General features: G+C 40.7%; 1 protein-coding gene across 6 annotated transcripts in view; it reads right to left on the reverse strand.

Annotated features, from left to right (window-relative positions):
* PHTF1 (putative homeodomain transcription factor 1) overlaps nucleotides 1–14,969 on the reverse strand; it is a 71,898-nt gene extending 56,929 nt beyond the window's left edge. For all 6 annotated transcript variants that reach the window (XR_001295467.2, XR_001917854.1, XR_001295466.2 and 3 more), the window contains exons 1-5: nucleotides 14,731–14,969; nucleotides 14,327–14,401; nucleotides 13,654–13,710; nucleotides 1,804–1,873; nucleotides 1,210–1,368 (exon numbers count right to left, since the gene is read on the reverse strand). Coding sequence is in view for 2 of the 6 variants with exons in the window: in XM_018045933.1 (XP_017901422.1) it covers nucleotides 1,210–1,368; nucleotides 1,804–1,873; nucleotides 13,654–13,710; nucleotides 14,327–14,371 (331 nt within the window). In the remaining 4 variants the exon portion in view is untranslated. The remainder of the gene's footprint in view (nucleotides 1–1,209; nucleotides 1,369–1,803; nucleotides 1,874–13,653; nucleotides 13,711–14,326; nucleotides 14,402–14,730) is intronic.

Genomic DNA, 16,781 nt, shown 5'->3' on the forward strand with positions numbered 1-16,781 from the left:
ACTCTCACATCCATACATGACTACTGAAAAAACCATAGCCTTGACTAGACAGACCTTTGTTGGCAAAGTAATGTCTCTGCTTTTCAATATGCTGTCTAGGTTGGTCATAACTTTCCTTCCAAAGAGTAAGTCTTTTAATTTCATGGCTGCAATCACCATCTGCAGTGATTTTGGAGCCCCCAAAAATAAAGTCAGCCACTGTTTCCCATGAAGTGATGCAACCAGATGCCATGATCTTCGTTTTCTTTAAGAAAGAAAGAAATGTCTAAGAACTTGAGGTTTCTTCAAACTTTAAGCCAACTTTTTCACTTTCATCAAGAGGCTCTTTAGTTCTTCTTCACTTTCTGCCATAAGGGGGTGTCATCTGCATATCTGAGGTTATTGATATTTCTCCTGGCAATCTTGATTCCCGCCTGTGCTTCCTCCAGCCCAGCATGTCTCATGATGCACTCTGCATATAAGTTAAATAAGCAGGGTGACAACAGACAGCCTTGACGTACTCCTGTTCCTATTTGGAACCAGTCTGTTGTTCCATGTCCAGTTCAGTGTGTACAAAAGAAGACTGTAAAAAAATTAAAATTCAATTATATCCAAATATAACTCAAGTTCAAAATACCTATTAAATCTTCATATGGAAATGTCAAATAGGCAGTTGGCTTTTGTTTGATCCCTGGGTTGGGAAGATCCCCTGGAGAAGGAAATGGCAAACCACTCTAGTACTCTTGCCTGGAAAATCCCATATACAGAGGAGCCTGGTAGACTATAGTCCATGTGGTCCCAAAGAGTTGGACACGACTGAGCGACTTCACTTTCACTTTCACTTTACAAGCCTGAAGTTCAGCAGAGGTCAGTCTGAAAATACTACTTTGAGAATCACCTTGTTAAAGGAACAAGGCTTGATAAGAGTACCTAGAGAAAAGAATCTGGGATCTAACCTTGAGGATTCAAAGCTCAGTCAGAAGAAAAGTTTACAAAGGTCTGGTCAATGAGACAGGTAGAAAGAAATTGAAGAGAGAAGAGTTAGACAATCATATCTGCTCTCTCTGAACAAATAAATTTAAGATGATCTCCTAATAGTGAATGTCCCTTCATTTTTTTGTACGTGAACCCATCAAATGAAAGGATAAATATAGGAACAGAAGGTCTGCATGACGTAATAGCATAAGCAGCAAAAAGAAACTCATAGTTTATCCAAACTTCTCCAATTACCTTGCATGAGGTAAAGCAGTAGCAGCCAAACAAAGATTCTTAAAGAGGTAACTTGAATCCACCAATTGCTGAAAAGTGGAAAAAACACAACTCGAACAAGCCCCTTCCGAGTCAGAGATGTCCATGGAATTTCAGGTTTGGCTTTGGCAAATGTTGAGCCTTTAAATATACATAAAACAAAACATCAAACATTTTCATACACTAACGCCCACTTGTAACACTACACTAAAAACAAGAGAGAGCAAAAATCAGCACATAACTTGTTCAGTTAAAAAGAATCCACTTAGATGTTCCAAACATATACTAACCTCAGTCAGCCTCCTTTGAATGATATACAATATATTTTTCTTCATTACACAGCAGTAGGTCTCCAAGTTCATCTCTCTTTCACCCTCATGGAAACCTTGCAATTTACATAGCCACACAGTATTAAGCAAAGGGGAAAGAATGCTAAAGCCGGGATGATGAGGGAAGAACACTACTTTGGGGAATTAAAGTATACCATGTAGAGATGATATCTAAGAAGAATCTTTAGCACGCCAAGGAAATAACATAATGATATACCTACAAGAAACAAGTCAACTTAGAACTCACCTCTGATTAAGTCAACATCAATCAAGTCTGCCTTTATGTGACCCATCTTTTTTGGTTTGTTTTTGAAGCCCTAGAATTAAGCAAAACAAAAAACAGAAATAAAGTTTTAAGAATACCCTTTAAAACAAAAGATAAGCTTACATCTTTTTTCTCTATTCCTGACTCCCTTTTACTGGGTACATTTAATCCTAATGCTCCTTAAAGGAATCTGTTATTAGTATTTAAGTTTCATCAAGTAACACATGCATATACTTTTATTATCTTTAAAAATAATCAAACAGTACCAAAAGGTCAGTAAGTGAAAAATAGGTAGTCCCTAACCCACCTTACCCACTTCTCCCAATTTTATTCATTAAAAAAAAATAGCTTTCATCTTTTTTAGCCTTTTTTCTTGTTTACTTACATAGGTCTAAATAATATGTTTATACTGCTATTTTTCAATTTATTGATTTTAAAAATCATCTATGCACTCCTAATATATGAGAATTAAGCTCTCTTACACAGCACTAACTCCTACAACCTAACTTCCACCCAAAAACATTTATCCTCACAATATAGTCAATTAATTTCTGGCAAATCAGTAATTAGTTGTTTATGAATGATTCCTTGTGTGCTGTATTTTTCCATTTATTCTATGACGTCAGTGAAAATAATTTATCAGTTTCCAAATACTCAAATGCCAGAAGATTAAATAAGTCTTTTTTTTTCTCTAAAGAAAAAAAAAATTCCTGGAAACCCCCTTCCCAGGACCCTCTATCTTGCTACTACAATTGGACAAGATGCTGTCTGGGCCTGCTGCACGTCTGTCAGCCCAGAACTTCTCACTCCCTGATACTCCCCTTCCCCGTCTCTGCAGGGAGTAACTGCTCTATCGGTGTTCTTGGGGCACATTCCTTTAGCAGCTTCCTGAGAAAAGGCATCACAGAAGATCCTGTTCTCAATCCTTGTATGTCTGAAAATTTTACTCTACCCTTATACTTGATTAAAAGTTACACTAGAGGAGTCCCCTGGTGGTCTAGTAGTTAGGAATCTGCCTGCCAACGCAGGGGGCATGGTCTGACCCCTGGTCCGCAGAGATTCCACTTGCCATGGGGCAATTTAAGCCCTTGTGCCACAGCTACCGAGTCCACGCACCCTAGAGCCTGTTCTCTGCAACAAGAGAAGCCACAGCAATGAGACGCCTGCACACAGCAGTGCAGACCCAGTGCAGCCAGAACCAATAAAAATAAAAGGAGGCTACATTCGACGTAGAATTCTGAGTTGTTAATCATTTTCCCTCAGGAGTTAAGACACTGTTTCATGGTATTCTAGCTCCCAATGTTGCTGTTGCAAACCCCAATGCCATTCTGATTCCTGATCCTTTGAATGTAAATTCTTTCCTCTTAATCCTCACTTTATCCATGGTGTTCAGAATGATGTCTTTTTTTTTGACAGAAGTAACATTCATGATAAATCATGTACTTTATTACATAATGATATGCCTTGATATGAGTCTTATCATTTACTGTGGTAAGAATCCCTTCCATATAGAAACACATGTCTTTCAGTTTTAGGGACATTTTCTTATAATTTATATTTAAATTTCTTCTAAGACTTTTACCTTTTCTATTTTCTACCTCTTTTGTCTTTTTGTTCTGCTTTATAGAAATTTCTTCAAATTCTTCTATTGAATTTTTCATTTTGGAGCAGAGACTGCCACCCTGTCCTGCCTGCCATGCCATCCACCGCACATGTTTCAGACATAGGCAAGCTTGTCTGAAACAAGGGCCTTGTTTCAGACAGGCAAGCTCCCCCATCCACTAAGCCAGTGATGTCTCTGTCGCTGACTCCAAGCTCTTTCTTTGGTCTGGAAGCTGCGCAGACCACAGACCTTGGAGGCCTGTGGGGTGCAGCGCAACAGAGGAGTGTGAACTCTAAGGAAAAACTATCCTTCACTGGAGTCCTAATGAAGTCCAGACAGGACACAGTGGTAAGTGTTGTAGAGAGATGTGAACTGATTCCAGGGTTGGTTTGTTGTTGCTTTTGAAACTAGACTTTGCCATATTTCACCATGGATTAAGTGGAGGGGAGGGTTAAGGAGAAGGTAGAAGCAAGTGTTTCTATTTTAGACAGCTAGAAACATTTATTAAAGTGGGAAAGCCAAGTGTCCCACTTCTCACACGGTTCGCTGAACCCAGAGTGGGCAAGGTGTGAGTGGAGAAGCTGGAAGGAAACTTGAGGAGCCACAGGAACTGCAGACCCATTTATTCTCTCTGGGCTCACAAGGCGGCTGTAACGCAGCCATGCTGTATCCTCTGATGGCTGACCCAGCAGACACAGCCAAAATGCAGCTGCAAGGGCTTCTCAGGTGAGCTCATATAGGCACACAGAGCAAAAGCGGCCCCGTGGCCAAGCGGGTATATCCTGATGCACACGCACAGTGCTATAAATGATCTCAGCTATTACACAACCATGTAAAGTCATTGTTTACGGAATGTGGGGTGAGAGGCCGTAGGGCAAGAGCACCAGGCCACCGCCATCTTGGCTAACTGCTCTTTTCCTACATTCCATCCCTTCAGGGTCTTTTGCCTCACAATACATGCACAGTCCATCTTCCGTGACAGTCCCTTGGTGAGTTGATGCTGACCCTTGGATCCACATCCCATAACAGCAGTACAGGCTACAACAAATAGCACTCGTCACCCAGGATACAACCTGAGACTCATGTTACCTGCAAAAGCCCCCACAGGCATCAGGCCCACCCCTTCAAGGAGGGGATTTTTGTGCTGTTCACAGGTCACCCACATGATTACATTTCTAAAATGTGAGGACACAGAGGACAGAGCTTTTATAATATACTGTTTTAAATCTACATCACAGGACAGAGCCTTTACAGTGAACACAACATCAACTTAACAATTTCACTGATGCTGGATGCTTCCATTTCACAAAGTCTTCTGTAACCAGCCTGTGGCATACAGTTGGGCTATGCAGGTACCCTTGGGGAAGGACCTGGAACGTCCACTGGCATCCCTCCCAAGTGAATGCAAAGTGACACTGGCTCTCAGCTGTTATAGCTATAGAGAAAAGAGCATTAGCTGAGGAGCGCCAAAGCGGCATGCATAGGTGGCGCCGCCTTATTTAGCTCTCTGCGATCCACAGTCATTCCCCATGAGCATCAGGCTCCCGAACAGGCCACACGGGGGAGTTAAACGGACCGGACTACAAGCGGGTTGTACAACGTCCACTTTTGCCAGCTCAGCAATGGTGGTGCCTGTTTCTTCATAGCCACCTGGTAGGTGACACTGCCTCATAGCTGTCACCCTCCAAGGCGCTGGCAGTAACTGTGAGGGATGCTTTGTATAGCCCCTCACAACAGCCTTCACCACAGGCATTCAGAGACGAAACTCCCCCACAGAGGTCTATAACATTAAGACTTGCAGAACGTCTATCCCCAAAATATATTCTAGAATCAGGGACACATACATAGTATTCACCTGCACAGGGAGTCACCCAGTTTCTAAAGGTAAGGACACAGCTCTTACCTTAACCATTTGGCTGCCACAGCCATCAATGTGCGCACTATGATCGGAAACTGTTCTGGCTCGCCATAAGCAAGCCTGCGTCCAGCACCGGTGTCAACCAGGGCCATTACTCTGTATATTAGCCAGTGACCAGTGAATAGCAAGTTCTACATGGGGCCTCCCATCCCCGCTTGGGCACTGTGGGCAGGCATGTTGGCCTGAGCCCTATTCAAGTGGAAAAGGGCATCTGAAGGAGTACCCTTGGGCACCATAAAATATTTTAACTGAACCGCCCGTGTCTCTTGCTGTGTATGCGTCTCCCATTTGGTAAACTTCTGCTCGGTTCTCAGTTGCTTCCGTAACTCTAGAAGTATGTGCTAAGTCAATTCAGTCATATCCAATTCTTTGCAATCCTATGGACTGCAGCCCACCAGGCTTCTCTGTCCATGGGATTCTCCAGGCAAGAATACTGGAGTGGGTTGCCATGCTCTCCTCCAGGTGGTCTTCCTGACTCAGGGATCAGACCTGTGTCTCTTATGCTTCTTGCATTGGCAGGCAGGTTCTTTACCACTAGTACCACCTGGGAAGCCCCTCTAGGAGTATAGCATTGGGCTGTTATCAATTTTATTTCTGTCAATTCCCACTGCCAGTAAATCGGCCCACATCTGCATTTACATCACCTGGACAGGGTCTTCACCAGATCAGTCCCCCTTCAGGATCTTCACACTCCTAAAACCTTTGGCCTGCCACCACCCTCTATTTCTTCCAAGATAGCCACCATCATGGTGGCCTCATAGATGGGGCACCCCACATACAGTGCAGAATAACAGATATCCAAAAGAGGTGAGCGGGGCATTGTTCAAAACAGCATCTCACATGCTACCGATAAAATGCTTGTCATCTGAGCCTCAGGTATTTAGGTTAAACATCAACTGCTTTATGCCCAGCTCTCTCATCACTTGAGTCAGCATCTGGGAGCTCTCCCATGTTTGCCCACATGATGTGGATGGCAGCGTTAATCCATTCTATCAGGGTGTGTTTGGTTAGATGCATAAGCACTCTGCAACTTTTGTCTCAACAAGGGGTGAGTAGTTATGGATGCTAACTACTCCATCTCATCCCCGGAACAAATGATACCATCCACCCCTGCATCCCAGAGTTGCAAAAGCTATGCTGCCAAGGGTTCCCCTTCTTTTGCTGAAACTGCTTACCCAAGTTGACCAACTCCATTTGAGTATATGGTCAATATGTTGTGAACTCAGTCACACTGGGGGCCCCTTGAGGATGTCCCCCCACCCTGGGCCATAGGTTGCTCACTCTTGACTTTCTATTGTGCAACAGACCTTGCTGACAAGTGGGGACCTGTGGTCTCAATGCTCATCATCGTTCAAGCTCCTTCCCTAGGAACTATACTCGGCATCTCAGCATCAAGCCCCCATAGCTTTGAACTATGTCTGTGAGCATCTGTGCTGTATCTCAGTGTATTTTATGCATCTGATGGCAAAATATGTCCTAAGATAATTACTTCATCACTTTATGCTACTTTGGCTTACAAAAAGTTTCATAGGAATACTCTACTTTTTGATAATGGGGGAAACCTGTATATTCATATTTACTGAACATGTTTTATTTTATTAACACATAAAAAATGGTTTTAAAGGAAAGACTCAGGATCTGAAAGTCATGATAACTTTGCTGTATACGATGACTCACAAGCAAATTTGTAAATTATCTTTTGTGTTTCAAAATCCTGGCTTGCCTAACAGTGTTATTTCATTAGTATTAATATGGAAAATTGTGTCAGAGGACTGGATAAAGAAGACGTGGTACATATACAGAATGGAATATTACTCAACCATTAAAAAGAAGGGAATAACACCATTTGAAACAAAGTGGATGAACCTAGACAGTGCCATACTGAGGGAAGTAAGTCAGACAGAGAAGGAGAAATATTATGGAATCTAAAAAGAAATGATACAAATGAACTTACAAAACAGAAGGAGACTCACAGACTTAGAGACTGAACTTACGGTTGCAGGGGGGCAGGGGCCAAGGATGGGAAGAAGGGAGAGGTAGGGAGTTTGGGATGGTCATGCACACACTGCTATATTTAAAATAGGTAAACCAACAAGGACCTACCGTACAGCACCTGGAACTCTGTTCAATGTTATGAGGCAGCCTGGATGGGAGGGGAGTTCAGGGGAGAATGGATACATGCATATGTATGGCTGAGTCCTTTTGCTGTTTACTTGAAACTATCACAACATTGTTTGTGAACTGGCTACACCCTAATACAAAATAAAAAATTTTAAAAAAATAAGTAAAACTATTTTTAAAAGATGAATTTTGATTTTGTGCTCAATCAACACTCATATGCTAGTTCCTGATTAAGTTTTTTTAGATATTTAACCATTAAAATTATTATAAAAATAAAAGGTTAGAATAATTTGATGTTTCTCTATTTTAGATATTGAGCCAATATTGATCTTTAGTTCTGTCTGACTGAATAGATGCAGCCAAACAATTTCTTTAAGTGAAACCTATATTTCTATCCAATTAACTACAAACTGTATATTTTATCAAAAAAAAAAAGGTTTAAAACTCTAAATGCAACAAAGTTAAATCTAAGAAGGAATCAAATTTTGAAAATTAGACATTTCCGGGGCAAAAATAGCCCTCTAGAAAAAACATGTGCACTAATTTTGAAATATGCATAATATTCATGGGAATAACAATGACCTTGTGCTACATTTGAAGTCAGAAATGAAAATTTTAAAAGCAAAAATATCATTGTATTGTATTCTACCAGACATAGGTCCTGTGGATATCTGCATCAGTACTATTCTAACTAAAGATGCTTAAAGTGCCTTAACTTTAGAGCCAAATTAATTTTTCTACTTTGTTGCTTTCTAGATGTTCACCTACAATGTTACGGAATCAGAATTAGCATTAACTAGTGGCACCCCACTCCAGTATTCTTGCCTGGAAAATCCCATGGATGGAGGAGCCTGATAGGCTGGAGTCCATGGGGTCGCTAAGAGTCGGACAAGACTGAGCGACTTCACTTTCACTTTTCACTTTCCTGCACTGGAGAAGGAAATGGCAACCCACTCCAGTGTTCTTGCCTGGAGAATCCCAGGGACGGGGGAGCCTGATGGGCTGCCGTCTATGGGGTCGCACAGAGTCGGACACGGCTGGCGCGACTCAGCAGCAGCAGCAGAGGTAAATGCTGTATTATGAAAACCTTACTTCACAATGGAAACACACACATTCATTCTCTTAGTCATTATGAAATGATTACCACAATAAATTTAGTGAACATCTACCATCTGATAGATACAAAATTTAAAAAATAGAAAAAAATTTTTTTTCCTTGTGATGCAAACTTAGGACTAACTCTGTTAACAACTTCCATATATAACATATAGAAGCATTATTTATGGTTTATCATGTTGTACATTACATTCCTAGCACTAATTTATCTTATAATTGGAAGTTTGTATCTTCTGACTACCTTAATCCAATACCCCTCCCTCAATTCCCCACCCCTGGTAATCACATACCTGATCTCTTTTTCTCTGAGTTGGTTTTTGAAATATAATTGACCTAAAACAGTATGTTATACAACATAGTAATTTCATATCTTTATACAGTTCAGGATGATCCTTAAGTCTAATTATCATCTTTCCATGAAAAGATATTACATAATTACTGACTATATTCCCCACACTACATTTCATACTAGTGACTCATTCATTCTGCAACTGGAAGTTTGTACCTCTTAATCTCCCTCACCTATTTCTTTTCCTTTGTAACCCTTCTCTGGCAACACCTGTTTACTCTATCTACAACTATAGCTTTTTTTCTGTTTTATATTTGTTCATCTATTTTTTAGATTCCACATATTAAGAGAAATCATAGAGTTTTTTTCTTTCTCTATTTTACTCTGAATCACATCCTCTCGGCCATTCATGTTGTCACAAACAGCAAGAATTCATTCTCATATGAGTAATATTCCATTGTATATAGATACCACATCTTTATCCATCCGCCTGTTGTGAGCACTTATGTTGCTTCCATATCTTGGCTATTGTAAACAAAGCTACTATGAACATAGGAGTGCATGTATCTTTTCTAATTAAGTGTTTTTGTTTCCTTCAGATAAATACCCAACAGAATTGCTAAACCACATGGTTGTTCTATTTCTAATTTTTTAAGGAATCTTCATACTGTTTTCCATTGTGGCTACACTAATTTACATTTCCACCAACAGTGCAAAAATGTTCCCTTTTCTCCACATCTTCAACAACAACTGTAATTTATTGTCTTTTTGATAATAGCCCTTCTGCCATGTGAGGTGATATTTCTCTGTGGTTTAGATTTGCATTTCCCTTATGGTTAATATGCTTTTCATGTGCCTGTTGATCATCTGTATGTCTTCTTTGGCAAATGTCTATTCAGATCCCCTGTCCATTTTTTAATAGGTTGTTTCTTTTTTTGATGTTGATCGGTATGAATTTTTTGTGTATGTGGATAAACCATTTGTAAATATCTTCTCCTATTCAATAGGTGGTCTTTTCATTTTATTGATAGTTTCCTTTACTGTGCAGAAGTCTTTTAGTTTGTTGTAGCCCTGTTTATTTTTGCTTTTATTTCCCTTGACTGAAAATATATATCCAAAAAAATATTACTATGACCAATGTCAAAGATTGTACAGCCTATGTTTTCTTCTGGAAGTTTTTAGTTTCAGGTCTTACATTTAAGTTTTAAATTTATTTTGAATTCATTTTTGTTCATCATGTGAGAGAGCAGTCCAGCTTGAGTCTTTACATGTAGTTTTTCAGCCTCCCCAATACCATTTATTGAAGGGACTGTCCTTCCCTCATTGAATATTCTTGCCTCCTCTGTTGTAGATTAATTGCCCATATAAGTGTAGGTTCATTTCTGGATGTTCTATTTTATTCCACTGATCTATTTGTCTGTTTATGCCAACACCATACTGTCTAGATTACTGTAGCTTTGTAGTATAGTTACAACAAATTCTCTGGTGCTATCTTTGTAATCAGGGTAATACTGGTCTCCTAAAATGAGTTGGGAAGCACACTCTCTCCTCAGCTTTATCAATGAATTTGTGTAGGATTAGTGTATTTGTTCTTGACCTAATTAACTGTTATTTATCCTTCAGATCTCATTTGACACATCAATTCTTCAGGGAAGGTTTCTCTGACTTCCTTGACTAGGTCCATTTCCCTGTTAAAACAGCTTGAAAATAAATGCTTTCTTTCTTAGCACTTATCACAAAGCAATTTTTATTCATTACTAGGATTAATTTTACTATTGTTTTGTCTCCTACATTACCATAAGCTCCATGAAAAAAAAAATTGAACGCTTCTGTTCATCATTATACAGACATATTGCCTAGCCTATTGCCTACACATGAGAGGTAGCTGCTAACAAATATCTGTTAAACGAAGAATACATAAACATTTGTTTTACTTTTTTTTATATTTCATCCACTTTATTTTGACTTATTTCTGATTCTTTTCATATTAGCTTGAATCATTGTGACTCTTCCTTCCTAATCAATCTAGACTTTTTTTTGTTAATATAGACATTTAGAGTGATATAATTTCATCAAGCATTGCTTTGGAAGCCCTTTACAAATTTTGTTATAACTACATTTTTATTTCTATCCTCCAAAAAAAATATGATGTGCCTCCTCTACTCAAAACCATACCATTTTTTTCACTTTCTTTAATATAGTGTCTGAAGTTCTTAGAACAGTGAACTCAGCTCCAAACTGACTTATAATCTATCATTTCATTTGCATATCTTATATTTCAACCAGATTGGGCTACTTATTCTTCTCTTATACAATTGTTATACTTCTGTTTGTAAATACTTTTTCTCCTTGTAATCAGCACCTAGCAAAATGCTTTAAAGACAGTAGCTCAGTAAATGTTTGTAGTACAGTGGCTACCACTTTGCATGATCCAAGTTAAGATTTTTTTATCATTTTTATAACTTTGAATTATATTTTTATTATATAATTTCTAACTTTATTATACTGTCATCTGATGTAATTTTTTGTTTTCAAATTTTTTTCTTTGTTTTCAAAAATCATTATATTTATGTAATCTGTTTTAAATTGCATTAAATACTTCTTTGTAACCTATACTTTTTGTCAGTTTTCATCTAAGACTTAAACACACTTAAAAACTTGGCTTTTCTCCCACCACCATTAGATTGTGAAATTCATGAAGGCAAGAACCATGTTAGCACCTGGGAGGCCTTGGTACCTTAACAGTAAATTTTAGCGTTCTCTTTAATTTTATTCTTTCCACTGTTACACTAAGGAGGTGTTAAGAATATCTTATGAGAAAACAATGATTAAAAATATACAAAATAGGTGGGGCTTTAATCAAACACAGAAATACCAAGTTCCTAGTATGAATCAAGATGTTCTAAAAAAACGGGATACAAAATGCAATTCCTGTCCCTGAGGTCCATGAAAACACACAGGTTAACAAATAACACAGGATACAGTGTACCAAAAGGAGGGTATGTATAAAATGGCATGGAAATAAGAGTTGTGGAAATATTTAAATCAGGTAGAGGAAAGAGGTAGGTAAAGAAATTGTATGGCAGGAAGCAAAATCTTTTAAAACATAAATAAACCAAAACCAGTCAAACTACAGGGCTTTTTCAAGATCACAAAGCTAGAGACAGCTCACAAAAGGAGATCCAACTCCTAGTACTGGGGCGCTTTCCATTATACCAGACTTACTACCCACACTTTTTGGAGCTCACAATAGAACAACAGGACAGGATTTGAGAGCTACAATATAAAACTGGGGGATTTATTCATCCTAACCCCATCTCCTATTTCTATAAAACATCAGAGACTGTACAAAATCATGAAAAGTTAACCAAGTACCATGTATTTCTAATAACTTCTTAGTTGATTGGCTTATAAAAAGAACACGCCCTAAAAGTATTTCAGCTGAGATTTAAATGTCCCAGCCCAACCAATCTGACTTGGAGATAAAGAGAACCAACTATTAAGTTGTACTGGGCTTCCCAGGTGGTGCTAATGGTAAAGAACCTGTCTGCCAATGCAGGAGACCTAAGAGGCGTGGGTTTGATCCCTGGATTGGGAAGATCCCCTGGAGAAGGGCATGGCAACCCACTCCAGCATTCTTGCCTAGAAAAGTCCACGGACAGAGGAGCCTGGTGGGCTACAATCCATAGGGTTGCAAAGAGTCGGACACAACTGAAGCAATATAACACCCAGACATAAATTTTTTTTTTAATGTTCACAGAGGGTCAGAGGAAAGATCTTTTAAAAAGAAAGGTTCAAAAACAAGAATCTGCCAGCCATTATTCAGTACTTTCCAAGGAGGTTAAGACCCTATATCTGTAGATCTAAATATTAAGGTCAATAGACATTCTTTAAGCGCAGGATGGTCTTTAGGCTGTTCCACATCTGTCAAGACTATGCAATTACATATGGCTACCAAGCAACAATTCCATGACTAATTTGCAACACTCCCACACCTCCCCCAACCCCCCCTCCCCAACCTCTCCCTTCCCCAACCCCCACCCCCACCCCCCCTCCTCTCCCGTAACACATATTGATCCCACAGCCCTGGTTTGGGAACATTAGATTATTTAACCCTTCCTTCCCCTATTATAAATTAATAAACTGGCATCTCAATTACACATCAATTTTGGTTTCGTGGTTAGCATGAAATAACTCCAAGAAACTGCTCACATCCAAAAGTAGTGTAGAAAAACATTAAGAACCTGAAATACTTAAGATCATACTCTAAACCAGTGATTGAAAAAGTGATTCGGGTAACAAATGGATTTAATTTGACTTGCAGAGGAAGAAAAAGAGGAAGAGGGAGTGGGAGGGGTGGGGGACGAAAGGCAAGGGTGAAGGAGGCGATAGGCCAGGAGGAGGAGATGCTCTAAAACACCTGGACTGTTCATTTTCACAACTCCACCTGAAAACCTTGAAGCTCTAGCAAATTGGCCTTGTATTACCACAGCTAACTCTTAACTACTGCCAGTTAAAAAAGCCATAGTTCCGTTTATACTGGATATTTGATTTCAAATTAATCACAGACCAACTAACCCTTTCTGTTTCTCTCATACGGAGGCCAAATGTTAATTGTCATTTATCATCCCACTGGTACTGTTGTTTTCCTTATAAACTTCAAAGAACAAAGACTATCTTAGTGGATAAGTGCAGATTTTTTTTTTTTAAGTAAGTACAATCCAGTACTTACAACACATTAATGCAGTAAAACAAAGTGGAAAAAAATCAGAGAAATCAATTTACCTTAATCTGTGTCTGTTCGATTGACTTTTCCCATATCTGCTGATCATATGCTCCAATCTGAAAAAAGAAGCAGGCTACTTAAATGATGGAAAGGAAATCCTTTTTATTTAGGCCAAGTCTCACAAGTCATGAAATTATTTAAAGTGTCTATATGATATCTGGGAAATGTCTGCGCTATTCTGAGGCTAGGATAAATTATTATTTCCAAGGACTATTTCCTTCAAAATTTCAAACTTAGCTGGAAGCAATGTCCAAAATATTTCAAATTAAATATAAACCTTAAAAGATATTTCCACTTAAGAAAAAATATCAGTAGAAAACTAAATAGAAATAAAAGGTTATCGGCAGCTCATTAAGATTGCTGACACTAACAGTCTGAGCTGTGCAGATAAAAGTTTTATGTCTAAAAAAACAGCAATTTGATGAGAAGCAAACTCTCATAGCACTGCTGTGACACTGTGAATGTAGTCTGGAGACGGAAGGTTGAAAATCTTATGCGGGGACCTGGAACTGAATTCAAAAGACCTAGTGACCTTGTACTAGATTTCCCATTTGAGATACCATGTAAGAATACACTGCACTACCAAACTCATTAAAAACTAACGTGACAGGTATTCTTTGTGGGAGCTTTCTGCAGGGAGCATGTTTACAAATAAAAATACACTGACATTACCTTCTTTTGGTACCACGATATAGCATCTCTCTCATTTGAGGCCATCTGTGTCTCCAGCCAGAGAACGAGATTTCACTGAAAACGAAGGAAAACCAGTCGGTGAGTCCAGTAGTTTAAAGGTACTTTCCCAGTTTGGGCAGAAGTCAAAAAACGCTTCTCTCAGCCTCTCCATAAGCTGCTGACCGTCTCGTTCTCCGGCTGTTTGCCAGGAAAAAAAAATAAAAAAAGCATACCAAAAAAAAAAAAACCAAACAAACAAAACCCTCTGGCGCAGCGGCGACCGGAGCCTCTCTGAGAGATTTTGTGCGGGTGTGTTTAGGGATGCAGGAAGGCAGGAGAGGAGGGGAGGTCGCTGGAGTTGACCCGCACCCTACCTACTCCTCTCTCCAAGGTCCTGCACTCACCTGGCGACCAACGCCCCGCCGTCCGGCGGCCGGGACCTGCCTTCTCAGTGGCCCCGGCCCTCCCGTGAGGCCGGGGGCGAGGCGGCGGACCCGGCAGGCCGCATCTTCCCCCCGAGGCAGAGACGCCGGCCGGGCCGTTACCATGGAGACCGCGGAGGCCGCCGGCTGCCCAGCGCCCAGACGAGGGCAGTCTGCCGCCAGAGAGCCGGCGCCCTCCAAGCCCGACCTATAGGGTCATCGGACTGACCCTAAAATAACCAAACAATGAACTGAGAAAGGAGGACGATAAAAAGTGAAGGGGGTATTCGCTAGACTGCCAGTCGCTACGGCAACGGCCGAAGGTTTTGTGCCCGGCCGGAAAAGTCAAGTGCAGAGGTCCCAAGGTCCGGGTGGCAGCTGCTTCGGGGCGGCGGGCACGCGCCCTCGCTAGGCCGGGCCGGGCCGGGCCGTGACTCAGCCGACCCAGACCCGGGAAAGCAGCAGCTCCGCAGACCACGGTGCCAGCCGGGCTGCAGCTTCCGCTTTCCGGGGTTTGCAGTGAAGTTGGCTCCGCCCCCGGCCCGGGTCCTTCCCGCCGAGCCTCCGCCAGGCTCGGGACCTAGGAGCTGGGGAGCTACCCCGCGGCGGTATAGGCCCTGAGCAGCTCCCTCAGATCACCCTTCAGGTCACTTCTTCAGAAATGACTTCCCCAGCCATCCGTCTAAAGTAGGTCGGTGCAGATATTTCTATAGTCCCTGTTCGTTTCTTTGCAACACTCGTCTTTCCTTATGTTTTATATTTCTTTGTGCTTTATTATTTACTGTCGGCCTTCCTCAGTGGGCTGGGGGCTCCATGACATCAGAAACTAGGGTCTGGCACGAGCCTGGGCCGAAAGTTTCTCAACCTTTGCTAAAAGAACAAATGTTTTCGTGAATTTACGCGCTGCTCTGGAACGAAAGACCTGGCAAGCTGCGGCTTATTAAATCTCTCCCGCCTCTCACCGCTCTGGGACTTCAGCTTTCTGGGTGCTCAAGGGTAAATAAAGGAGGAGCGGGGCAGGTAGCGAGGGGAACTGTTTGTTCAAGCAGGCTGACACAGGTCAGGAGAAAGGAATGGTTGCGACCTCAAATGAATATGTAAGAATGGGTTAAGGTTTTAAGCAAGCAGCTTTCCTCTCCTTTACCGGTTTTTTTTTTTTTTTTTTTGGCCATTAATGGAACACTGACCTCTAACGGTGATTCTAACCTCAATTGAAGCAGTGTCCTTGCTTGGCCAGCAATGGTACCATTTGGGTCCGTTTAAAGCTAATGAGATAATGAGAAACAGTCCAGAAAGCCTTAGATGGGCAGTTGTAAATGTAAATGCAAATAGACATAAATGGAAGTTACTATCCCTGTTTCACCGATGAGGAAAATCGACCAAGATAAAAGTAACTCCCACAGAATTAATTTAAAATCATTTTACCCGTCTTATTTCTATATTTCCACACATTGGCAGTGGTTTCCTTTCTGCTTTTCTTCTTGACACCTTTTCCCGTCCTTACAGCTAAAAGTTCTGTTGGGTTTCAAGAGGAATGGCTGATTAAAGAAAAGCAGCGGGAAGAATGACTAATCAAAAAGTCATTTTTTTGTATATCTAAATATTTGCTTTAAGAGGTAAGTTACACTAATTAAGCATTTTAGTTTATTAGCACACAAAGAGGCTTTAGGGGAGTTCCTGAAGAACTGCAATCAGGGAAAACTAAGTAGCAAATCTTTCAGGAGCCCCATGTACAAAGTTACAATGCTCCCTCTAAGGCTCTTACTGAACAAAGCATGGGGCGACTAAATCCGACAGTGGGTTGGAGTGGACTCCAGTAGTGTGGTGATGGAGTGCTGCTGGTTCATGGGGTTGCAAAGAGTCGGGACACGACTGAGCCAACTGAAACTGAACATTTAATCCTCACAGCCTTGAATAGGAAGGATAACAAACACAATCTCCATAATACAGGTGATAAAACAGGCTGTATAGACCGAATAAATTACCTGAAGTTAAATAGTGGGAGCAGCATTTGAATGCAGTTGTGGCTCAAA

The sequence above is a fragment of the Capra hircus genome, chromosome 3, assembly GCF_001704415.2.
Source record: "Capra hircus breed San Clemente chromosome 3, ASM170441v1, whole genome shotgun sequence".
NCBI classification, from domain to species: domain Eukaryota; kingdom Metazoa; phylum Chordata; class Mammalia; order Artiodactyla; family Bovidae; genus Capra; species Capra hircus.